General features: G+C 44.2%; 1 protein-coding gene across 1 annotated transcript; it reads right to left on the reverse strand.

Annotated features, from left to right (window-relative positions):
• On the reverse strand, positions 1–26,269 carry LOC137277915 (uncharacterized). Its single transcript, XM_067809956.1, has 11 exons — positions 26,161–26,269; positions 22,706–22,996; positions 19,133–19,459; positions 16,071–16,397; positions 14,778–15,068; positions 10,814–11,116; positions 9,841–10,167; positions 4,209–4,418; positions 2,813–2,834; positions 2,014–2,051; positions 1–549 (listed from the first exon to the last, which is right to left on the reverse strand). The coding sequence occupies exons 1-11, from the start codon at positions 26,222–26,224 to the stop codon at positions 503–505; spliced, it is 2,247 nt and encodes a 748-aa protein (XP_067666057.1). The 5' UTR covers positions 26,225–26,269; the 3' UTR covers positions 1–502.
• Positions 26,270–27,953: the final 1,684 nt, after the last annotated feature.

Below are 27,953 nucleotides of genomic sequence, written 5' to 3' on the forward strand. Positions count from 1 at the left end.
TAAAGTAGAAAAAATGTATTGATTGTTGTTATTCATGCAAAAGTATTCGGTACACGTCAGTAATCATTGTGTTTTTGCTTTCTTCTATTTCTTATTACAAAGACATCCTGAGTATCTGACTGCATCACATCCATGCTAGTTTTCAGATTCCGCCTAAAACTACATCACACAACCGTGAAACAGATGGAAGAATCCATGGCTTCGTGGCTCGCTCCAGCGTCATGGCCACCTGCAGGTGCATCACAAGACGCACGTGCAGGAGTAACCACAACATGTTCTGGCAGCTTGGAACCAAAAACAATGTTAGGAGGGAACTGATCGTCCGTTAACATTTGAATACGCCCAAAGTTGATGATAATTTGTCCACGTTAGTTTGCCTCCTTCAATATGTTGGTAACATCAGCGGTAACATCAGCGGTAACATCAGTCACATGGGCACCGTGTTTTGAGCCGTGACATTTTACGGCAGATTCCTCAATAGTTAAACAGCGTTTCAAGGCCGTTATGTTGCTATGGCAACCCCCGGCTCATCTGTCGACAGCGGGGATCCTGTAAATATAAACATATCCATAAGAATATAAGAAATTGAGAAATTTTGTTCTGTTAAGGAAACTGTATTAAAATACCTTGTGTTAAAATATTATATGTATTTTCGTATTCTGAGAAAAACAACAACAACTGACAAGATCAACAGCTAGAAACAAGCTGTTTATCCTTGGTCTCATAGTAAACCGTATCTAATAAACACCATTTTAAGGCGCAGCCTGAAAGTGTACTGAACAACAAAAGGAATGCAACTGTGGCCTTTAAACTGAAAACATGAACGCATGTTGTTCTGAGCTTTCAATTCGAAAACTGCATTTCCTTTGCTGTTCAGAGCATGCACACAGAAAGAGAGAGAGTGGGAGAGAGTGTGTGTGAGAGAGAGAGAGAGAAAGAGGGAGAGACAGAGGAGGGGGGGGCGTGGGGGGAACAGTTCTTAGAAGCCAACATGGATGGTGCAAATATTATCCAATCAGAGACTCAGTCCCGTAGCCTTAGTTTTGTTTACCTCCGGGCTAGAATGGACGTAAAAAATTATCAAGAATTTGAAATGGGAATAAAATGATCAGCGTAGGGGTTCGTAAGGTACATATACTTTACAGACGTCAAATGATTGTAAATTTATCCAACTATCAAAGCGATGGAAATGTTTGCGAGACCGGAGGCGCGCCGACACGCCATTTTGTTTCGATTTACTGACACACTTGTTTTAGATGTTATATTTAGATAGGTGCTATCCTTATAAATATACAGAGTCGGGCGCCTGTGCATCCAACCTTGAAAGCTTTGATATCTATTGATGTTGATCTGTAAAGTGACTTAACGAAATGCCGCGGTGGCGATGTTGTTTTAGGTATTTACAACGTGTGGGATCCGCACATTTATACATTTGTAATTTACCTTACACCCAGACATCATGCTAAGGCTGCTTTGTGGTAGTGAACAGACTCACATGCAATGTTCGCCGAGACATTAAAACGGATTTTAATTTCAGAGAAGAGAGGTTTATTATCCATGAAAAGGTTTCAGCAACGTAATCAAAGGTCAGTTATACTCATGAGTAGCAAATTTAATGTTATTTTCTGACTACAATAAGTAATAATCCTTATCTGCGACACAATGTTTTTTCCAGTTCTAAGCATTCTTTTTCAAGTAGGGCGGTGGGGTAGAACAGTGGTTTCGCTCGTCACGCTGAAGTCCCGGTTCGATTCCCCACATAGATACATTGTGTGAGAACCTTCTCGGGTGTAATATCAACTCACTCACTCTTTTCCAGGTGGTGATTCTGACATTCTGGTCGTTTCGTTTTCTTACAAATTCTTTTTTTGTCAGCTACCTGGACCATTAAATGCACTTCTAGCGTAACGTTGTTTGGCTCAAGACAATTATAGTGATATCTGGTAAACATTATCAGTGAAATACTGTTGGGGTATATGCCGTGTTTAAAGATGATATCTTCACACCACGCACCTTTCCCACTGCAGGCTGCCGAGTCCACCTGTGCTGCTCTGGGAAATACGAAGAATCAAGTCAGTGTGGATGAGTTGATCTTTACACAAGACTCATTTTCTATTAAGTTAACAAAGTATGTCATGGGAACATACTCTGCCAGGGGCAGTGTGACATGTTTTGACATTCTGGTGTTGCTTTATGAAAGTTACCATTCTCGTTTCTCGGTGAACACCTACATTTGCTATAGCAGGTTCACAACGAGTGAGTGAATTTAATCTTACGCAACACTCAGCATTTTTGCAGCTATATGGTGACGGTTTGTAAAGAATCAAGTCTGGACCAGACAATCCAGTGACTAACAGCATGAACATCGATCCACGCAGGTGGGGTATGATGGCTTGTGTCAACCATGTCAGCGAGTCTGGCCACCCGATCACCTTACATGGTTATGTAACATCAGTTCTAACCCGCATCTTCACTGGCAGGATCAAACTGATGGCGTGAACTCCATGTGTATATGGAAAAGAAGCCTCATTGTGATTTGAGATTTAGGCTTGCATCACTTGGGGCATTTGCATTACAGACGGGTAATGACGGGAGGGGTTGTGAGAGAGTATGGTTTTACGCCGCTTTCATGGCTCTTTCGGCAATATCACGGCAAGAGGCACCAAAATGGTCTTCATTCTTTGTACCCATGTCGGAATCGTAACTGGGTTTTCAGCGTGGTGGGTGAACACTTTAACCACGCGGCTACCCCTGGGATCGGGGATTTTGAGAAATACCAATAAATGTAACATGTGCTGTTGTTTGTACTTACTCAGTCACTATGTCTGGATTAGCTGGAAGACAAAAGACAAATATAAACCACGTGCTAAGATGCTAAGTACGTGTGATACTACTATCAAAGCCCAAAACCGTTCGTCATTTAACCCACATAAACAGTGAGCAACATATTCTTACCCAACACCCCGTTGTTTATTTTGAATTGTTTGACGCACGGATACAAGACAGTTTCCTTGGTTTTGCAGACGACAAGAGAAACAACGGATTTAGAGTTATCTCCCTTCCAACGATTTGCATTCGCAAAATATAGGTAATGTATGTACATCGTGACTCAATGTTATTCGAGGTAAAGAATTCCTACCACGAACTAAAAGTGCTTTATGGTTCAACTTCTTTATTCTACAAGGTCACAACGTTTCGAGACAGATTCTAGTCTCTTCTTCAGGTGAAGTGAGGGTTAAACTAAAGGGTTGCAGTATATATACACATAACAGTAGACTGATAACAATGGGTAACAAGATATACAGGTTAACAAGATATACAGGTTTCTATTAATTGATGTACAGGCTTCAATTGATAGATGTACAGGCTTCTAATTATGTACAGGCTTCAACTGATTGGTGTGCAGGCTTGTGTTGATTAGGTTAACGAGTTACAGGTAAAGATGCTTGGATAAAGATTGGTCACTGAGGATAAGGTGGTTCCATGCATTGGGTAAGTAAACACCTCCGTCTCTGTTGCAACCCCAACCACAAGATTGTTTGGGACAACACCAGGACATTAGTTAGGAACGCCAATGACTTAAAAAAAACGGAAGCTCCTAGAAGCCATGGCAATCAAGCGGAACAATCCCTCAGTCAACAGAGACGGAGGTGTTTACTTACCCAATGCATGGAACCACCTTATCCTCAGTGACTAATCTTTATCCAAACATCTTTACCTGTAACTCGTTAACCTAATCAACACAAGCCTGCACACCAATCAGTTGAAGCCTGTACATAATTAGAAGCCTGTACATCTATCAATTGAAGCCTGTACATCAATTAATAGAAACCTGTATATCTTGTTAACCTGTATATCTTGTTACCCATTGTTATCAGTCTACTGTTATGTGTATATATACTGCAACCCTTTAGTTTTACCCTCACTTCACCTGAAGAAGAGACTAGAATCTGTCTCGAAACGTTGTGACCTTGTAGAATAAAGAAGTTGAACCATAAAGCACTTTTAGTTTGATTCCTCCAACTTCTAAATGCCTTTGAAACAACTCCTACCACGAAGTACTACATGAGTTCGGCCCCAGAGGGGTACACAGAAAATTTACTCGCGTGTAAGTGCATTGAAAACAATAGAGAAGCGTTCAGCCAATCAGAAAACGACATTTATGCGTGAGATAAAATGGAAAATGTTAACGAAATTCAGTAACGTACGTGTTTGTGACGTATCTTGTGTAATGCTGACACGTCTCGCTGAGGTACGATGACGTCGCACCAAGAACACCAGCAATATTATACTGAGAAGCAGCGCCGCGAAGCCGGCACAGAAGCCTAGGATCTGTGCATATCCAAACCTTGGCCCTGATTCATCCGGTACTGATTCTGCTTCCGGTACTTCCTCTGCCCTAGCCGGTTCCAGCATATCTGCAACATGTATATACGACTAATCAATGCTTGTGGGCACATTCACCTTTTAGCTGACATCAGCACGATTCCAACCTTTCTATGATCGAAGCTGGACCAAGCAAACCGATGGTTGATAGTATAATGAACTACATCCTAATATCTACCCTCTAAGATGTGGCACACAGGGGCAGTCATTAATCTCAGTTGCAAGACTGAAAATATGATGCCATCCAAGGCAAAGTCTATCGCTAAATGATGGTTTACAATATTGGTGAACCCTTCGGTTGTGATTGAGATTGTGATTCTGATATCGTGCCATGTGGTGAATCGAAACTGGGTCTTCGAAAAAATTCGGCTTAAAACCATACGCACTCACTCGCTCACATTAAGGTTGGTATAGGTCCTCGGTATGACCAGCGAACACTTCAACCACTCGGCTACTCGGCTGCCCCTGGTATGGATCACGAAAAGAAACTCTGAATATAGGCTAGCACTTACCGCAGCATGAACAACTTCCTACCAACTGCCGCACCATGATTACCCTCTTGCTAACTGCCGCCGCATGATTACCCTCTTGCTAACTGCCGCACCATCAACGACCTCTTGCTAACTGCCGCCCCATGATTACCCTCTTGCTAACTGCCGCACCATCAACGACCTCTTGCTAACTGCCGCCCCATGATTACCCTCTTGCTAACTGCCGCACCATCAACGACCTCTTGCTAACTGCCGCCCCATGATTACCCTCTTGCTAACTGCCGCACCATCAACGACCTCTTGCTAACTGCCGCACCATGATTACCCTCTTGCTAACTGCCGCACCATCACCGACCTCTTGCTAACTGCCGCACCATGATTACCCTCTTGCTAACTGCCGCACCATCAACGACCTCTTGCTAACTGCCGCACCATCAACGACCTCTTGCTAACTGCCACACCATGATTACCCTCTTGCTAACTGCTGCACCATCACCGACCTCTTGCTAACTGCCGCACCATGATTACCCTCTTGCTAACTGCCGCACCATCAACGACCTCTTGCTAACTGCCGCACCATGATTACCCTCTTGCTAACTGCTGCACCATCACCGACCTCTTGCTAACTGCCGCACCATGATTACCCTCTTGCTAACTGCCGCACCATCAACGACCTCTTGCTAACTGCCGCACCATGATTACCCTCTTGCTAACTGCCGCACCATCACCGACCTCTTGCTAACTGCCGCACCATGATTATCCTCTTGCTAACTGCCGCACCATCAACGACCTCTTGCTAACTGCCGCACCATGATTACCCTCTTGCTAACTGCCGCACCATCAACGACCTCTTGCTAACTGCCGCCCCATGATTACCCTCTTGCTAACTGCCGCACCATCAACGACCTCTTGCTAACTGCCGCACCATGATTACCCTCTTGCTAACTGCTGCACCATCAACGACCTCTTGCTAACTGCCGCACCATGATTACCCTCTTGCTAACTACCGCACCATCAACGACCTCTTGCTAACTGCCGCACCATCACCGACCTCTTGCTAACTGCCGCACCATCAACGACCTCTTGCTAACTGCCGCACCATGATTACCCTCTTGCTAACTGCCGCACCATCACCGACCTCTTGCTAACTGCCGCCCCATGATTACCCTCTTGCTAACTGCCGCACCATCAACGACCTCTTGCTAACTGCCGCACCATCACCGACCTCTTGCTAACTGCTGCGCCATCGCCGACCTCTTGCTAACTGCCGCACCATCAACGACCTCTTGCTAACTGCCGCACCATGATTACCCTCTTGCTAACTGCCGCACCATCACCGACCTCTTGCTAACTGCCGCACCATGATTACCCTCTTGCTAACTGCCGCACCATCACCGACCTCTTGCTAACTGCCGCACCATCACCGACCTCTTGCTAACTGCCGCCCCATGATTACCCTCTTGCTAACTGCCGCACCATCGCCGACCTGATTAATGTGTGTACTAGTTATATTTATGTGGCAACTTTTTACAATTATACAAAATTGCAATTCATCGGTCCGATTGTAACTTCCCCACCATGACCGACCTTCTAACTAACTGTCCTACCATGACCTCCAACTAACTGCTGCACCATGATCGACCTCCTGCTGCTATATGACCGTATTATGTGTTCTGAGACGTTGGGTGTAAAGATGTGCATCACTGATCTGGGGCTTTCCTCACACTTCATACTGATGTTCAAAGCGGCATAAAACACTCACTGACTCATATATACATGGGTGGTAACTGTAGATACTCGCACTAGTTGTGTGTTGGTTTGTCCGTGATGACAGATGATCATGATGTTTGCTTCACTGAGGTAGTCGCCGATCGTTTTACCGTTCCCTATTCTGAAACTGATGCCTTGAAAGTGTACCGGCGTGTTTTGTTAACAATCATAGGTATATCAAGCCCCTATTTTCGTACATCTGACGTCAGTTTTTAGATTAAATTTATAAACAGCTGCATTTGTATTAAAAGTGTCATGTTTCCAATTAAAATGGAAACATTCTTTTCTCGATTTTTCCCCCTGCGATATCTTTCACAACAGTTTTACTCAAATGACACACAACTTGGGGTTTGTCAGCAATTCAACCACAGGTACAACCAACAACATGACCCTGGGGACCCTATTGTCATTTGACACAGCGAAATGGATTTCCTTCCCACGTCACGAACAGTTCTCGCTAAGATTGTCACTGTGTCATGGAAAATTCAGTTTATAGTATGTGACACCTGCAGATGATTGTGCTCCTTAATCAAACATACTATCAGCAATACAGAATTGCCTAGCACAAACTTCGACATGTCCAGTGTCTGTCGTACAATGTTACTAAAGCCCAGATTGTTGTAGTCTTGCAACGTATGTCATATTTGGGATTTCACTTTCTAAGTAAAGTACAAATTCTAGTATGTGTTTGGTCGAGTCCCATCCGGGATTAGAACCTGCACCCTCAGAGTCAGGGGTACTGTCAGGTACCTAATCGCCAGCACAAAAAGTCAGCCGCCTAGCCCGCTCAGCCACCGCGACTTCCACGAAAATGAAAGTCGGACAACTGGTAGTCTAGACTGCGTACTTCGTGTACCCCTCTGATAAGTGTGAATTGGCACGGCTCCCACGGGCAAAAGCTATGATTGCACGATGCCATTTAGAAAGTCGTGGAAGTCGCGGTGGCTGAGTGGGCTAGGCGGCTGACTTTGTGTGCTGGCGATTACGTGTCTGACTCTGAGGGTGCGGGTTCGAATCCCGTATGGGACTCGACCAAACAAAGTAACAGAATTTGTACTTTACTGAGAAACTGAAATCCCAAATATGACATACGTTGCATTTGCTCACTTTCTAAATGGCATCGTGTAACCATGTTGTAGTCTGTTCAAACAACTTGTAAGCAAGAGTCACATTGCGCTTGGAAAAAGAATATGCATTGTTGTTTCTTGGAAGTTGTGAAGTGTTCACGTAGGGCTGAATACTTGAGAACTGAAGTCTTCACTGCTGTCAGCTAGTCTTGTGGGTGAGTGAGTGAATGAGCTGGGTGTTACTCCTGCAATGTTCCAGCAACATCAAGACGGGGACATCAGCTTCGTACATGGTACTCATGAGGGGAATCGAACCCAGGTGTCCAGAGTGATGAGCCCTATCTTGTGGAGTGTGTTGTGTCACTCTGAGTCATAGATCATGACCAGAACCAGCGTAGGTGGTCTCACTGGTGGATGTAGTCTCATCTGTCTACTTTTTTCTACTTGTTGTAGAGGTCAGTCAACTAAGTGACCAAACTATGGCTGTTCAGTTTTCAGAACTTGAAGTATTTCAAGGCAATATCGGTGACTGGCCTTTACTTAAACTCCGATCTGAACAGAAATACACTTATATCACGTTTGTGACATTAGACGTCTGGACTGCAGGCCATTACGTTTTCACGTCAATATAAAACAGCCGTTGTGATGACATGAATTATGGGTATCACAAGTAAAGTGTAGCAAACTGATAATATTTCTGTCTTTAAAAATGAAAGCAAATTCGTCAATCTTATCCGCACAGGGTATTTGATCTTTCTAATGACGTCGCATGTGTATATTTAATACTTCTAGATATAGATTACAGATATTATTCTGAATGAAAATACCTTTTATCTATCATTGTTCGTTTATGATCAAATGTTAATTGGTCACAGTATACATAAACAAAATCACGACATAAAAATCCAATCTGCTGCAGTTTTGTTAGATTTCAGTCAGATTTTGAGTCGTTGTCATCTGAGACTTTAAGTTGGGTAAAGAACACGCACAGGCTGTTAAAGTCACCACACGAATCATCTGTTTGAAATGCTTAACGAGGAATATTTAACGGATTCCGACTCTAAACAAAAACTGCCCTCCTTTTATAGACCAGCTTGTCGTCATTAAGAGACATAAAACGACAATTACAAACAGCTCACAACAACTTGATAATAGCTAAAATACCAACTCATCTCGAGCACCCCGTTCGCCACAAGATTCATTGGTGTATACTTTCACAAGAAATATCGCTAGTGTTTGAAGGACTAACAAACAGACAGACAGACAGACAGACATGCGGGTGGTTACATGAATAGCAGGCGCTGTATCAAATACTGTGGCACGTGAAACATAGTCACTCAAGTTACATACGGACTATTAACATCTACCTGTGCACACCTGTGTTGCACTTCAGCCGCATGTGGCAGTCATGTGACACCGACGACATTTCAGTGCTGAATTACAAGCTTAGTTTTCAGTGTTGCATCACGGGAACTTTGATGCCGCTCAGAGCGAGAGACCACGATTCTGTGATTATCGTTGTATATTGTATCAGGCACCAGTGTGCATGTCTGGGTTTATGTAGCATGGTTTTATGGTTCTGTGGGTATCGTCGTGTCATGTGTATCTCGGTATAATCCTTGGGTGCAATGGTGGACTGTTGTGTGTATCTTGGTATAATCCTGGGGTGCAATGGTGCACTGTTGTGTGTATCTTGGTATATTCCTGGAGTGCAATGGTGCACTGTTGTGTGTATCTTGGTATAATCCTGGGGTGCAATGGTGAACTGTTGTGTGTATCTTGGTATAATCCTGGGGTGCAATGGTGAACTGTTGTGTGTATCTTGGTGCAATCCTGGGGTGCAATGTGCGTGTGTATCTTGGTATAATCCTGGGGTTCAATGGTGCATTGTTGCGTGCATCTTGGTTTAACCGAAGGTGTCATGGTGCAACCCATCGCTGCCTCCTTCACAATCCATCCCGTCTCCCTTCACAACGCATCCTATATCCCGTCGAGATCTAGGCCTAGATTTTCGATACTGTCATAGGGCTAAAGTAGTTGTAAGTGTCATACATTTACAATAATTTACGACTATCTCAGGTCTAAGAGAGCTTCGAAAATCTAGGCCCAAGACATGCTATACTTACTGATGTATATTTCCTTGGACTTGATACATCCGACTTCATTGCAGACCTCCAACCCATACATTCCGTAGGTTTGCTTGTTAATTTCCTCAATGGTTAGCTGAATATCAAACACCTCCTTCTCAATACTCTTCGTGTAAACCAGAAGTGTTTCAACGGTCTCGTTGATGACCTGCCTGTAGCCGGAGTAGGGCAGTGTCAATCTGGCGTCTTTGTACAGCCAGGTAACGCGCAACGTCGGCAATGGTGACAGTACACGTTGGGTTAACGTCACTGACGTGGCTATCCTTTGTTTTGACAAGGCGTTGGTTTGCAGGAATACAGGAGCTCCTGAAACGAAAAGCTTAACATAAACAAAGGTGTGATTTCGTTTCTTTGAGAATCCACACAAAAAAACGGTCAACTCCTTTCAAGCGTGCTAAATTCACAGGTGCTTAACGAGTCGAACATGATTCATCCTGCACGCAAGTCTTTCATTCTAACCCGGATCTTCACGGGTGTTGAGCATCCACCTGAAGGCCTGTGGATCTTTTAAACGCCCCATTTCATGTTAGACCCAAAATATGTTGCACATCAGGTCTACATTACCCCGGATCTGTCCTGGCGATGCTGCTAGTCCTCAGCCGTCGTGGATTTGCATGATCAGAGTGTTATATTCTAGGTTACACTTGTGTCGAAAAAGTACAGATTTGTCAGTTTGGGTCCCATCCAGTAGTCGGGCACATAATCGCCAGCACACAAAATGAAAAATGTTTAATGCATGTAGCGTCTTTCCTCCCACTAAAGGTGCGGTAGAGTAGCCTCGTGGTTAAGGCGTTCGCTCGTTACGCCGGACAGACGTGTTCCATTCTCCAGCATGTTGTCTCCCGTAATGATATTGCTGGAACACTGCGAAAACAATACTTACTCACTCACTCATTCCTCCCACTAAATAACATGACAAAGGGGAGTCTCCACAAACACAACTGATACGTACCACGGGGTTCGAACGTGATATCGCTGGGTATCGGGTCCCTCCCCAGCTTACGGAGGGCCTCGTTGGTAACGCTGCAGACATACACACCCTCATCCAAGTAGGAGGGTCGAGGAAGACGTAACCTTGATTCCATCCGTCGCTGTTCACCTTGGAGTTCTCGAATCAGCTCCCCGTTATACATGTGTTTCCAGTCGCTGAATGTCACGTGACCTGGATTGGCCCGAACTCTGCATATCAGGACTGGTTCCACGGTTCCGTTTTTGTCTGCGAGGAACTCCAAGGATACAGAGGGAAGCGGGGGATCTGCAAGCAAGAGTGAGTTTAATTTACGCTGCATTTTACAACAATCCAGCAAAACCATGTCGAGGGCCGTAGAAATGGACTTCATAGATTGCTCCCATGTAGTGAATCGAACCTGTGTCTCCAAGGTAAACGCTTTAACCAATATGCATGGGTGGGTGGACAGAGGGATGCTTTGATGGATGGATGGATGGATGGATGGATGGATGGTTGTTTTCCATTATTTGGGGAACGTATTGTGAAAGGTGAAAAGACCATTTGTTAACAGGCTTGGAATAAATTTATTCTGGAGATCAAGTGGCTTTATGTCTAATGTCTAAATATATGCAAATAAAAAAATAAGACCGACCTATTTTTTCACAAAAATGCAAGGGTTTGAATCATACATTTCTAGTGATATTCACAAAAGAAAACGTTTTAATGTGTAACGTGGGAATGACAGTTGAGGAGGAGGGACCGGTGGGACACTGAACAGAGTACATTTAGCCTGACAGAATGGTATCCCAACTGTATAGGTCGATGTTCACGTTGTGTGGTGCCTGGCTCTGAGGGTGTGGGTTCGAATCGCGGAAGCACATCCAAGGACTTTCCGTGATCAAAATGGCTAAACTTTAACTGACCTTTGAGCTGGATTAATACTAGACATTATAATATCCCAAAGCTTTTGTGTATCCCCGCCGTGCAAACACGAACAAGATTTGTAGACTTGACTCATGGAGACACGCTGACAGCACACCAGCAATCGATTTAAATCTGTTTGCATTCAGCAGAATTATGTTCGGATTGAAATCAATTTTCTATTCTTGTCACTTGGTCAGTTATGTTGAAATGTGAATATGGTCCTAGCACGCTATACATTCCATTAGCGCCAATGTAAGGAATGCTGTAGATCGGCTTTATGCCACATTGGGCTCCAGTTCGGTGGCATCTTGGCGTGTAACGTAATGCCGGTGGGAAGTGACTCTGAGGACCTTAGTCTCCAAGATCATTGTACGATGAATGGGGCGGTACAGCCGACCTTACCATTCATGCCGACTGGGTGTCATGGAAGTATGGCCGATAAACGACAGAACGGAGAGATGCCGGACAACTGGCAGACATGTAACTCTATGTGTAGACTCTAAACTCTCCTACATAGCACGTCCATGATGGGGATGGGGATGGGGATGGGAAAAGGGGAGGGGGATGGGATGGGGAAAGGGGAGGGGGTGGGGGCTAGCGGCTTCACACAGCTCATTGTAAGAGAGGACAAACATCTGGTTTCATTTCATGAGTAGTGCTTATTTCAGCTATGTTCACTAACTTTCACTCCGTTAACAGACAGACATTATTCTCTACTTCAGGTAATAGGTAGGCAATACAAACAAAGGTTAAACCTGCTGAATGTTGTCTACAACTTGTGATGTGTTTTACAAAGGTGATTTAGCTTTCATGTTAGAACATTAATTCACACATTTAATTTTGAACATATTGTCACTTGACCCCAGTCTCATCAAGATTTCAGTTGGTTGTTGGTTCATCATACAACTTGGCAACTTGTGCAGTTCTGACGCGATGACGTCACAGACTGAACTGGTTCAAGATATCAAAGAGAGCAGAACATCAACATATATTGATGATGCGAGTAAGCAGACTGGTGGGATATGCGAATGAGTCACAGCAAGGCTGTTTGTCAAATATAGTCTGGCTCTTGTTAGGTTCAGGACAATCTATTTTATCAAGATTAGATTAGATTCTTAAATCGTCAGCGATATATGATACATTGTAATTAGAGTTCTATTTTTCACCATGTGATATATAATGTTCAGCTGATGGAATGTGTTCAGCTGATGGAATGTGTTCAGCTGATGGAATGTGTTCAGCTGATGGAATGTGTTCAGCTGATGGAATGTATGTTCTTAAGACCAACAGAGTACTTGGCTTGTGGGGGGATTTGACAACAAATTACATTCAACATAGCAAAAGAGTCGTGTCATTATATATGAGACGATGGTAATTTTGAATAAAGTGATATTTTTTAGTGTTGATTTCCACGTTGAAACTAGTAAACATTTAACAGGCGAATTATCAGCCAAACCAGTGAAGAAAAGGTGATAAAACTGACAAATGTATTCTTAAATTAACTCAGTTCAGTAATCAGTACAAAGACGATACAAAGACGGTACAAAGGTATCACAGGAATGAACGAGCTATAAAGATGCAGTAAACACCTACAGGCAGTATGATACAAGGGCATGTGCTCGCCCCCCGTTAATATTCCAAGAAAAGTCTAAGAAATTTGACTAAAGTCTCGCAGACAGATGATTCTAGAGTAGGCTCTCCACATCATTCTACTGTGTTATTCCCATAAGGTCGTCTGTTATGTCTAAATACAGCTGCCCGATACCCGTAGTTCTACACACACAATGTATACCAGTTGACAAGGGATAGTTTGGTTTCACTCTGCTTTAGCACTATTGCAGCAATAACACGGCGGAGGACACCAGCAATATCACGGCGGGGGACACCAGCAATAACACGGCACACCAGCAATAACACGGCGGGGGACACCAGCAATAACACGGCGGGGGACACCAGCAATATCACGGCGGGGGACACCATCAGTATCACGGCGGGGGACACCATCAGTATCACGACGGGGGACACCATCAGTATCACGGCGGGGGACACCAGAAATGGGCTGCACACACTTGAGACGGGACTGGAATCCGTGAGTCTTATCCATGCAGCTAGTACATGCTCAAGGTGCTGGAGTGTGTCCCTGATCAACGGATGTCCTATTCTTCTGGCACTGTTTTAAGCAACTCAGTTCCCTGGGAAGTTTTCAACACATGCAGCCTGTTAGGCGTAACGAGTAAAAACCTCGACCTCACAGTGTGAACTGGGACACACAGTTATAGTATTTTGTCCAATGAGACTGCACGCTTCAGTACCCGCAACTACATGCACACGTGTCGGATGCGTTCGTGTGCCCACCATCTGGTCACATACCATCGAATGACATAGTTCTTGTACTGCCCACCAGGGGTCGTGACAACACTGAAGAAGCCTGCAAGTAATGGTAGCTCCAAGGTATTACCCTCGGTCACAAGTAAGAATCGATCCAGCTACCTCTCGCATGCAAGACAGAGCATTAGACAGCCCGCTCACCTTGTCCTTCTTCACTATCCCACTTCCCCGCCACCCACACAGAATAAATGAATGAATGAGATGAGATGAGTTGTACTGTGTGTTATATTAATGTTTTGTGACAGTTGCAGGATAATTATGTGGACTTCACTGATCGCCCCAAAACGCATCTTACACCACGGAATGCACGGACGTTTGGATTAGACAGCGTATTAGTGTTTGGGCGAATAACTTGAGACTTGAAACCTAATCAGCGAAATGAGTTTTTTTTAACACTTTTTCCGTTTGATTTCTGACTATCGTTTTGTTTTTACCAGGTTATTGATATCAAATTGTGAAAGATTTAGACGGGAACAAAATTTGGTCAAAACGCTGTCACACCCAAGCATTACCCACATTTCGCCAGTAGTCACCCGGTAACTAAATGACTGGACAGCACTGGGATAGTCAGATTGGTGCGAGAGACATTACGAAACTAATATTGCAAATATGCAAATTGAACAAGTTTTCTAGGGATTCCGAGATGGGTACTTACACTCTACTTCCAGCTGAGCCTGTCCAAATCTTGCTTTCATTGTCTTTGAGTTGGTCACTAAACATCGGACAGTCCGGCCGTGGTATGTCCAGTCGGGCCGAAGTGTCAGAGACTGGCTGCATCTGTACTGCGTGGAGTCGAACTCGGAATGCGAGGCTGCTGCTGTCAGGTTGCCGTAGTGCCACTGGAAGTCGAACAGGTGGTCACACTGTGACGTGCAGGTTATTGTCATCCCACCATGGTCTGTGGTCGAACCCCTGTATCCACTCAGGTCAACGCCAGTCGGCCACACTGCACGTCAGTGAGTGAGTGAGTTAATGGATACATCACCTTTAGCAATATTCCATCAATATCAATCATATCAGAAATAGGCCTTACACGTTGTACCCTTATGCGGAATCAAACCCGTGACTTGAGCGTGACGAGCGGACACTGAAACCACTCGTCTACCCCGCCGCTCGTCCGGGGTAAATGGGTTAGTGAGGGTTAGCGTATGTCCGGTAAAGTAACTTGGTAAGCAAAGCATCACATAAAACGCTGGCAAGGAATTATACTTTCCAACAGAACTGTATTCTCGGAAATTGAAAAACGTTATATCGCTTAGTAAACCGAGGTACAAAAGAACCCGTAATTTCGAAAATATTTTGACATATGCGGGTAGCATGTGAATCATTTGCCCAAACACACCAAGTTTTGAGTTTTTTGTTTCTGATACATGTTTCTCGAAATTCATGTCTATTGGTGACTGCATGAGCAGTCTTCTTCGGGTGCCGCGACCGTGTCCTATTTCTGGGATGGTCAGAGGTCTGAAACGGCTGAAAAGGATGGCGATGGTTTCTGGCAACGTGGCTGTTGTTTGCTGCCCTGCAGGACATACTGACGGTTCTCTCTCGTTGTACTGCTGATAGCCTTAGCATTCTTCTTGTGTACTTTTCGTTGCAATGATGTCAGTTATCTCGCGGATCACCTTCTATACATTTAGTGCATGGATTGCACGTGCAGTCACCAATCAACGTGAATTTCGTAAATATCCATCAAAAGCAAAAAACACTGAAGTTGGAGTGTTTGGGTTCATGATTCATATGTTGTGCGTTTGGTATATCATACTGATCTCAGATTTCAGGTTTATTGCTCTTCAAACTATTTTCGATATTACTGGTGTACAGTTTCCTTTGTACGTCATTTTATCATCGCACCTTCACTAATGACCCAGAAAATACAACACTCAAAACATATAGATAGCAACACTCCATTGTAAGTTTTGAACACTTGAAGAATTGTTTGACAAAACACCTGATGGGAGGGTGACCTTCACTTCTGCTTCCCGACTTCGTAACTTCCGGTAAGGGTCTTGACATCGCCATCTTGTTCCGTTGACTGCGCGTAGAGCCGTGAATGCAATGGACACCGTCCTTTTGTCACACGTGTAGTTAAAGCCCGGGGGTGGTTCCCGCTGGATAGTGAACTTGCATCCCCCAATATACTGGACGGTGGCGTCACCGAAGTCCTGGTCATCTGACGACCATCGCACCAGGGGAGAGATATACGGAAGAAGGCAGGTCAGGTTTAAATGACTGCCCAGATTGGCGATCTTTTGGGAGGTGACCAGGACAGGAATGTCTGAAAGTGCCGATTGCATGATCAGTAAACTGTTGACTGTTGACTGTACGTTTGATGCTGTTTTACACCGCAGTCAATAGCACAACTTCTACTGCTAGACACATATCAGATGATCCTGACAAGACAGGCGGTACAACGAATTGGGCGAGTACACTTGGCTGCTACAGGTAGCTTGACGATTATGCACGTGCAATACATGCTAACCGTGACATGAAATCAACACCGCATATTCCTTCGAATGATAAGACTGCAATTTCAGGCATAAGATACTGATATTCCACGCTAACACTTAGTTAAGACGAAGACAAATAGACGATTGGGGCATTGATAAGCATTTTAGATATTCAACAACTTTGTTTTAAAAAAAACAGGAAAATGTCATTTGCTTCGTGAAATGGATCGGTGGTCCTAAACATATTTGCTCAGTATATTGTGTTGATTCAATTCGTTGGGATTGTACCTGTTCCCAAATCGAGTGTGCTATAACAATTCATCCGTGAAACGCATGGGGAAAATGAACTTCTCAATATTTATCAGACAACCTGTCTCCCTCTTGTTTCAAGTGGATCGTTCTGTGGGGCGTTCCCAAGTATGCTAATTGGGGTCATTTGTCAGGTCGTGAATCATCTTATATGTGTTTACAAGTAGCAATATTCTGAGATGGTATACGTCCTTTGTAATTACTGTTATTAATGCCCAATTTTCTTTGTATCACACCAGCAGGTATATCTTCAACGTCCTACAACTGCTAGTCAGTGAGTGAGTGAGTTTTGCTTTACGCCGCACTCAGCAGTATTCCAGCTACATGGCGACGGTTTGTAAATAATCGAGTCTGGACCAGTCCAGTGATACATGTGCCACCAGTGTTTCCGTTTGTTATTTATACCTCAGATATACTCAGATAGATAGATATACTCTCTCGTTGTTACACAGTAATGGAAGGATTCCTGGTCACGTGTAAAACCTTTCTTGACCAGCACGTATCTGTTTCTCCGAAACTGGCATCATAAATGAACAGTTGATGTGGATCTATTACCTACTACAACGGTTATTGTGACCAACCTTTTAATGTTGACCTGTCTGTGTCCCTGACAACATTAATGTCAAAATACCTGTAACCCTGACAACGTTAATGTCAACCTACCTGTAGCCCTGACAACGTTAAACCCGTGAAGGTCCCGGGGTAGAATAGGCCTTCAGCTACCCATGCTTGCCATAAAAGGCGACTATGCTTGTCGTAAGGGGCGACTAACGGGATCGGGTGGTCAGACTCGCTGACTTGGTTGAAACATGTCATCGGTTCCCAATTGCGCAGACCGATGCTCATGTTGTTGATCACTGGATTGTCTAGTCTAGACTCGATTATTTACAGACCGCCGCCATATAGCTGTAATATTGCTGAGTGTGGCGTAAAACTAAACTCACACACACACCCTAACAACGTTAATGTCAATCTACCTGTAGCCCTGACAACGTTAATGTTGACGTACCTGTAGCCCTGACAACGTTGATGTTAATCTACCTGTAGCCCTGACAACGTTGATGTTGACGTACCTGTAGCCCTGACAACGTTAATGTTGACTTACTGTAGCCCTGACAACGTTGATGTCAATCTACCTGTAGCCCTGACAACGTTAATGTTAACCTACCTGTAGCCCTGACAACGTTAATGTTGACTTACTGTAGCCCTGACAACGTTGATGTTGACGTACCTGTAGCCCTGACAACGTTGATGTTGACTTACTGTAGCCCTGACAACGTTGATGTTGACGTACCTGTAGCCCTGACAACGTTGATGTTGACGTACCTTTAGCCCTGACAACGTTGATGTTGACGTACCTGTAGCCCTGACAACGTTGATGTCAATCTACCTGTAGCCCTGACAACGTTGATGTTGACGTACCTGTAGCCCTGACAACGTTGATGTCAATCTACCTGTAGCCCTGACAACGTTAATGTTAACCTACCTGTAGCCCTGACAACGTTGATGTTGACGTACCTGTAGCCCTGACAATGTTGATGTTGACGTACCTGTAGCCCTGACAACGTTGATGTTGACGTACCTGTGGCCCTGACAACGTTGATGTTAACCTACCTGTAGCCCTGACAACGTTGATGTCAATCTACCTGTAGCCCTGACAACGTTGATGTTAACCTACCTGTAGCCCTGACAACGTTGATGTTGACGTACCTGTAGCCCTGACAACGTTGATGTTGACGTACCTGTAGCCCTGACAACGTTGATGTTGACGTACCTGTAGCCCTGACAACGTTGATGTTAACCTACCTGTAGCCCTGACAACGTTGATGTCAATCTACCTGTAGCCCTGACAACGTTAATGTTAACCTACCTGTAGCCCTGACAATGTTGATGTTGACGTACCTGTAGCCCTGACAACGTTGATGTTGACGTACCTGTGGCCCTGACAACGTTAATGTTAACCTACCTGTAGCCCTGACAACGTTGATGTCAATCTACCTGTAGCCCTGACAACGTTAATGTTAACCTACCTGTAGCCCTGACAACGTTGATGTTGACGTACCTGTAGCCCTGACAACGTTGATGTTGACGTACCTGTAGCCCTGACAACGTTGATGTTGACGTACCTGTAGCCCTGACAACGTTGATGTTAACCTACCTGTAGCCCTGACAACGTTGATGTTGACGTACCTGTAGCCCTGACAACGTTGATGTTAACCTACCTGTAGCCCTGACAACGTTGATGTTGACGTACCTGTAGCCCTGACAACGTTGATGTCGACCTTCTTGCTCTTGATATGATGAGTGGAGTCGTAGCAGTACCACATCCGTCCGTCGGAGGTGATGGCGTCCCTGATCACCAGACTGGTTCTATTTCCCTCACAACTAGTTGTAAAACGTTGGTCCTTGTGCCAGACAACTTTACACTGACCCGCAGTGTTACGTCGGATGTCAGCCACGCTCACCTCGTTGTGGTACCAGATGACGCGATCAACTTTGACATTGACGGTGCAGTCCAAGGCAAAGGTCGTGCCGGGGATGACTGTGTCCAGGTCAACTTTGAGGTCCGGCTTCAAGACATCTCAACATTGAAGGTACACGTGTCTTTAGTAGGCATTTATGATTTGATAGGTCACAGAGACATAGCCCAGATCTTGAAAGAAACTATTCCTCTCAACTAATTTTGTCACATTACAGAATGCTTTTGAAAATATTATACGCTTTTAAAATTATGTCGAAATGGTAGAAAGTCGAATGTCGAATGGTCGGCACTGGCACTCAACAGTCGAACAATACTTAAACAGGGTTGTATTAAACTAAAATATATAATTTGAATAAAACATATACACTTCTCATCAAAGGTTTAGACTCGCTTAAAACGCTTACTATGTGTGTGTGTGTGTGTGTGTCTGTGTCCGTGTGGGTGGAGTGTGGGGGTGGGGGTGTGTGGAGATGACCTGCACGTGGATCATGCATTACATGCTGAGAAGCATGTACAAATATCGTGCATGTGAATAGCTGCGTTTTGGTGTAAAGCTTTGTTAAAATCTGTTCAACGTTACGAATTTGTTTTACAATACATCATCAGTTCATGTGTAAATAGTCCCTGGAAACGGTATGGAATATTTTGCAAAATTTAGTTTACACCTGTGAGTCTAAACTTTTGGTGGGAAGTATACTTTTTAAACAAAAAGGTTTCCGCATAATACACAAGCTCTGATTGGCGGGATAGATATCGGTTCTTTGAAAATCAGTATGTTTGCTATTTAATCGGCACATTTCAAGCATGGTGGGAATAACATACTTTCAAATTAATTTCTTACTAATGTATTTCCGGACACTAGTATTTGTCACTCAAACATTAATTTGTGATGGCCTTGTTTGTACCATCTTTCTAGTTTTAAATCTGTACCAAAAGACGCTCACTGCATCAATTCTACATGTAATGCTAACAGATATGACGAAAGATTTAATCAGTTGCTTAGTAAAGTATATACACAAATATGTTTTCATTTGCTTTAACTGCATACATGCTTCGTTAACTATCCCTATCATGTGGGTCACCGTGACCTCCTAAAGGTCACGTATATACCAAATGTTGATCAGGCGTTGCATGTTATAACGGTATTCATACATGAAATGAACCAGAGAATGGCACGGGCATTACGTAACGACGACACATCACAATAGGGAGACTCTTCGCACGGACGTAACTCTTCGGACGGTTTATACTTAGTCACATTAAGTGAATGGCTCTTAAAGACCACTCGTTAGACGTTCAACTTGGAAGTGGCTCACAGAACTTAAGCGAGTTTAGAAATGGAGTAACGGTTTCTTTAACGGAAAGACATATGAGAATCTGGTGGATATATCGCTCTATCTCTTGTACATTATAGTCATATTATGACTGAGTTTGGTTTTATGTGCCTCTTTCAGAAATATTCCAGCAACACCACGGCGAGGACACCCTAAATAGGCTTCACTCATTGTACCCATTGGAGCAATCGGATCCGAGCCTTTGATGTGACGAGCGAGCATTTTATCCACTAGACTACCCCTTCAGCTGATTTTAACAGTCATTTACCGTGGATGGAATTCAGTTAAGAGAAATAGCACCGGGGGTACTCCTCAGGTTTCTGTATCTATGTTAATAATTACTTCAATCGATCTTATTTCGGAAAATCAAATATATATTTTTACCCCTTCAGCAATGTTTGAATACCTACCTCTATCAAATTTACTGATGTCACGAAAGAGTTGGGATTTTATCATCGACAACTGACAACTGATCCATTGATGATATCATCTATTAAACTGATTTAACTATCCATCCAATTTTTGTTGTAATATTTGAAGTTATCTTAAGCAATTTGCTTCTGGGACATAAGAAAATACTAGTTCATCCCCAACTATCGTATGACAATTGTTGTATTCTTGCACTGGAGGATGTCACTGTTTTCGAATTGTTGTCTGTACTTCTTGGATTTAATAACTAAATAAGTTGTCTTTGTTGACTTTAAGCGAACAGACATGGGACATATACATATATATATAACCCAAAACGCGCATTTATCATTCTCACAACGCAGATATGACAACTCCTCCACACATAAGAAGCCATTCGTCAAATGGGGGCCTTCATTTCGTGTAACAATATCTCAGAGTGACGTAAAACATGGTCTGGAAACGAGTGACCGATAGAATGAGCACGAATTACTCCATCACAAAGGTCGGGTACTGGCGTCGCTCAGTGAGTGGCGAAATGTTTGTTATGTTTTTTTGTACAGTATTTGTACATCACTAAAACTGGGTGAGTGGTTGAGTGGGGAATCGAACCCGGGTCTTCGGCGTGACAAGCGAATATTTTAACCCCTAGACTTACTCTTCGGCCCCCAACATCTGTGTACACGCTTAGTCAGCACGTATGTATCTCGTGAGTCACTGCGACCTCCCACAGGTCAACACGTGTCACGTATATACCAAACCAATTAATGTATCTTGCCATGGTAATTAGTCGACTGTTTAGAGTTCTGTTACTAAATGTGTCGGAATGTCACTCCTATTGTAATCCAGCAGAGCTGTGTCACACCCAAGGCTGTGTTCGGGACTTTCCAGTCACCTTAATTTTTTAACTGATTGACTGAGTGAGTATCGTTTTTTGCAATATCCCAGCAATATCACTGCGGGAGATACCAGAACTGCACTTCACACACTGTGCCCATGTGGGGCTTCGAACAGGATATTCGGCGTGCCAAAATCATTAATGTTGTTCAAAATATTAAAACGAAGACAGTTTGTCTTACATCACGAGCACCCTCGTCTGTCCATATCTACACCAGGCATACCTCACACTTTACTCCACTTGTACTGTGTGTTTAGACAAAGTGTGATTAGGTCAGCATGTTTAGAACTGTCTGTGTCAGCAATGGAATTCCTACGTAGTGTGTGACATCTCAGCATTTAGATGTAAACATATGAAATGAGCTACCGTCTCACACCCTCAACACAAACATGTTTTTCATCGTGGAACAAGAAAGTATTTTGCAGTTATGGTGTTAGTTCATACTATATCACGTTTGTGTTCCCGGACACTATTTCACAGGGAACAAAATATGGGATTACATGGGATTATCACGGAAAGGTGATTTCATCAACTGGCCCACTAGGAGTCGAACTAGTGGTCGATGTCATTAACAACGTCCTACGTCATCAGTGAGACTATTCGGCCAAGTGGCGACTTTGACAACTGTAGTCTAACTGAGTTATCTCGGATTGAAAGTACAACGTCGTCTACATCATCAGTGTAGTTACAGTACCGAGCACTCACCTTGTCCGTACTGGAATGTGACTCTTATCTGATCGCTGTATTTCCTTCTCTGTGGTTCAGCACACAACCACTTTGCCGTCGTAGATTCCAGTTCCGTTAGATAGACTGAGCTCTTGGAGCAAGATATCCAAATATTGCCCCGATGATTCTTTGTTAGACCCCAGTCACAGCTTCCACCCTCATACATCTGAACGGAAGCAGCAATGGCGCCATCTTTGTACCACGTGATTTCCCGGTCGTCATTATCCAGCGAACACTGTAGTGTTAGGTTGTCTCCCTTGATGACCTGTACTGCGAGAGGCGAAAACATCACGATCATGAAAATTGGAAACAATTGTGATACACAGGGATGGAGAGTAACTTCAGCAAGAAACAACGTAAGTTAAAACCAGTAAGTTGGCAGTGCCTGGCGCCCTATTAGACTAATATTAATAACGACTGCATAAGATCAACAAGACCCTCAAGATGTACCAAAGGCTGTCGGGTATTTTTGGGAATCCGAAATGATGGGTGTAACCACCTTGCTTACTATAATGTTATTCTTTAAGACAATGTGGTGAAAAGGAGCGGTGTCTGGTTACCAACTACTGTCGGCTGTGATTATCACAGTCTGTATTCTTCACTGTGTCAGACGTTCATAAGTCGAAATGTTCAGCAAGGTGAATCCTTGGTCGAACTTCTCATCACATGGATTTCGTAGGTTACGACAAGAAGATAACACGTGTAGTCCTAGTTTGGGACTCTTACTGTAAATACCGCATAAGTCGCGTCATCGAAAGACGGGGAGTGCTATTCTCGAAACGTTCGTAGCGCCACGTTCTTAACACACTGGCTACGATCAAAGTTAAGAATTCTTAGGGCTACGAACGGATCGAGAATAAAGGCCCAGGGCCCTAGCAATTCTTGACAATGATCTTCGCCAATGTGTGAAGAGTGGGCTTAAGAGGTTCGTAAGGCTACGAACGTTTGGAGAATAGCTAACCAGTCTTGGATACTGTGGTGGCAGTACGCGAGCCCTATTTCTGATGTCTCCAGCCATGATACTGCTGAAATATTGCTGAAATATTGCTGAAAGCTGACCAAAACTAACACCCACACTCAAACACATGCACACACCATCACCCACCCCCTACACATATACACACACCATCACCCACACCCTACACACATACACACACCATCACCCACACCCTACACACATACACACACCATCACAAACCCCCTACACGCATACACACACACTACACCGCACCCACACCAACAACACCACACCACGCCCACGCCCACGCCCACGCCCACGCCCACGCCCACGCCCACGCCCACACCGCACGGTCAACACGTCACACAATATATCCTGTGTGAGAACCAGTAGGTGAAGGGTACAAAGGTCAACGCATCACACAATATACCCTGTGTGAGAACCAGTAGGTGACGGGTACAAAGGCTAACACATCACACAATATACCCAGTGTGAGAACCAGTAGGTGAAGGGTACCAGAGTCAACACATCACACAATATACCCTGTGTGAGTACCAATAGGCGAAGGGTACCAGAGTCAACACATCACACAGTATAGCCAGTGTGAGAACCAGTAGGTGACGGGTACAAAGGCCAACGCATCACACAATATACCCAGTGTGAGAACCAGTAGGTGACGGTTACCAAAGTCAACACATCACACAATATACCCAGTGTGAGAACCAGTAGGTGACGGGCACAAAGGCCAACACATCACACAATATACCCAGTGTGAGAACCTGTATGTGACGGGCACAAAGGCCAGCACATCACACAATATACCCAGTGTGAGAACCAGTAGGTGACGGGCACAAAGGCCAACACATCACACAATATACCCAGTGTGAGAACCAGTAGGTGACGGGCACAAAGGCCAACACATCACACAATATACCCAGTGTGAGAACCAGTAGGTGACGGGTACAAAGGCCAACGCATCACACAATATACCCAGTGTGAGAATCAGTAGGTGACGGGTACCAAAGTCAACACATCACACAATATACCCAGTGTGAGAACCAGTAGGTGACGGGCACAAAGGCCAACACATCACACAATATACCCAGTGTGAGAACCAGTAGGTGACGGGTACAAAGGCCAACACATCACACAATATACCCAGTGTGAGAACCAGTAGGTGACGGGCACAAAGGCCAACACATCACACAATATACCCAGTGTGAGAACCAGTAGGTGACGGGCACAAAGGCCAGCACATCACACAATATACCCAGTGTGAGAACCAGTAGGTGACGGGTACAAAGGCCAACACATCACACAATATACCCTGTGTGAGAACCAGTAGGTGACGGGCACAAAGGCCAACACATCACACAATATACCCAGTGTGAGAACCAGTAGGTGACGGGTACAAAGGCCAACACATCACACAATATACCCAGTGTGAGAACCAGTAGGTGACGGGCACAAAGGCCAACACATCACACAATATACCCAGTGTGAGAACCAGTAGGTGACGGGTACAAAGGCCAACGCATCACACAATATACCCAGTGTGAGAATCAGTAGGTGACGGGTACCAAAGTCAACACATCACACAATATGCCCAGTGTGAGAACCAGTAGGTGACGGGCACAAAGGCCAACACATCACACAATATACCCAGTGTGAGAACCAGTAGGTGACGGGTACAAAGGCCAACACATCACACAATATACCCAGTGTGAGAATCAGTAGGTGACGGGCACAAAGGCCAACACATCACACAATATACCCAGTGTGAGAACCAGCAGGTGACGGGTACAAAGGCCAACACATCACACAATATACCCAGTGTGAGAACCAGTAGGTGACGGGTACAAAGGCCAACACATCACACAATATACCCAGTGTGAGAACCAGTAGGTGACGGGCACAAAGGCCAACACATCACACAATATACCCAGTGTGAGAACCAGTAGGTGACGGGTACAAAGGCCAACACATCACACAATATACCCAGTGTGAGAACCAGTAGGTGACGGCAGCCTCCTAACTAACTCACAGCCACAGCGACTTCCACATCGTGTGCTGGCGGGAAGTTGCCTGATTCTGAGATTGAGAGTTCGAATACCGGAAACAACAAACGTACTAGTTATAGAATCTGTACATTACTGAGGAAGTGTAATCCCAAGTATAGTACATGTTACGTTAGGCCACATTCTAAATGTCACTCTGTATTCGTGGAAGAAAGCAAACATCAAACTTACTAAGTCATCTATACGACCAAAATAGTAAATATACGCTAGAATACACAAAATTCGGGAGATTGCATTGCACGTCTAAGAATCCTAAAGATTTCACAAATAAACCACATATTTGAACCCACCATAGATCTGACTTGAAAGTCGCTGGCGACTCTCAGTGTTTACGGCAAGATTGAGGCAGCTTGGGTATAAGCACAGCGGTGAGCTACAAATGTGAAGATGTTACCTACCGTCTGTACACTGAATCTCCACCACACACCACAGAATGCCCAGGCACCAAACCACAGTGTCCATGGTCCCACAGACTGTGACAAGACGTAACCCTGAACGGCAAACAGACACAATGTCACGGCAACACATCAGCTTGGTGCTGACTGCAGGGAGCTTTGGTTAATACGTTAATTACGCTAATCAAGATGTCGTTAGTTGACTAAGTAGTACGAGAAAGTTGGTACATTAAGCGTGAGAATGGTGGCCCTGCAACGACCATGAGGTATGAGACGAGGTGGTATGGCGGCATAGTCGTTAGGGCAATTATTGACTGAAGTCAGTCTCATTCAGCAGTCACTTCACATGATGGCTTTCATGGATGCTGATGTACTTGAACACAACTCTCATCTACACCCAGCTCAATACCACGTTTAAAACGAGCCTTTTGGAGTCATTTCCCTTACTTGTGCCAGAATTCTGTGATCGGAGGTTGGAATCCAATCACCGCCTTACCTAACCAACACCACTCATCTGGGATATCACCGTCTTACCTAACCAACACCACTCATCTGGGATATCACCGCCTTACCTAACCAACACCACTCATCTGGGATATCACTGCCTTACCTAACCAACACCACTCATCTAGAATATCATCGCCTTACCTAACCAACACCACTCATCTAGAATATCATCGCCTTACCTAACCAACAGCACTCATCTAGGATATCATCGCCTTACCTAACCAACAGCACGTATCTGGGATATCACCGCCTTACCTAACCAACGCCACTCATCTGGGATATCATTGCCTTACCTAACCAACAGCACGTATCTGTGATATCATGAGATAAGATGTGGGGCGCACAAAGTATGTTCAAACTTTCGGACGCTTAAAATGAAGTGCACAAAGCCAAAAGTAAGATAACACCAGCAATCTGGACGGGCTGTTGAAATGTAATAAAGAATCAATGAACTGTTTGAGAGGCTTTCTAGAAGTTTTAAGTAATAGGAATGGCAAGGCTTTATGGTTGATCAACTTCTTTATTGCATAACAGCGACGCTTCGGTATAAATACATATATACTATTGCAAACGTGATATGGTGAAACAATCGTCACGATAACGCAACAAGAAAACTGAGAGTAGCACTACACATAAAAAGACAGCCCATAAATAGAGTGCTTATTTTCATTGTTAATCAGCTTGTATTATCAGCCATTGTCACTGTCAGCAATCATGTACCTGTATATCCCGCTGCACTCAGTCACCACTTCATGCGTGACAAGGGTAGTAGCTTTACCGAACCGTCGCTACCATACAATATACAAGCTCAACACTTGTCATTCCTACATCAGTACTGGATAAACAGTGGGTACATCATGTCACCATTCAGCTAGTCATCATAAGTGTACAATCTGAGAGTCGAGGGAGTGGATCAGGGATTTCCTGAGATTCCAGTCCGGAAGAGGTTTCATACACCCCACAAAGTTACCATTATCAGCTTATATTTACAGCATTGAAAGGGCCCGGGGCCCAAAGTACATGTTTACCTAGAGCAGCAAAGGGTGCAGTAGAACTGAACATATCTGAACATAGATAATATGACATCTGTAATGCAGAGGATCTGATATTCACTGCATGGTCTGCATACATGGTCTGTATACATGGCCTGTATACATGGCCTGCATAGATGGTGTGCATACATGGCCTGTATACAAGGTCTGTATACATGGTGTGCATACACGGCCTGTATACATGGTCTGCATACATGGCCTGTATACATGGCCTGTATACATGGTCTGCATACATGG

Source organism: Haliotis asinina, chromosome 1 (genome assembly GCF_037392515.1).
Source record: "Haliotis asinina isolate JCU_RB_2024 chromosome 1, JCU_Hal_asi_v2, whole genome shotgun sequence".
In the NCBI taxonomy this organism is placed as follows: domain Eukaryota; kingdom Metazoa; phylum Mollusca; class Gastropoda; order Lepetellida; family Haliotidae; genus Haliotis; species Haliotis asinina.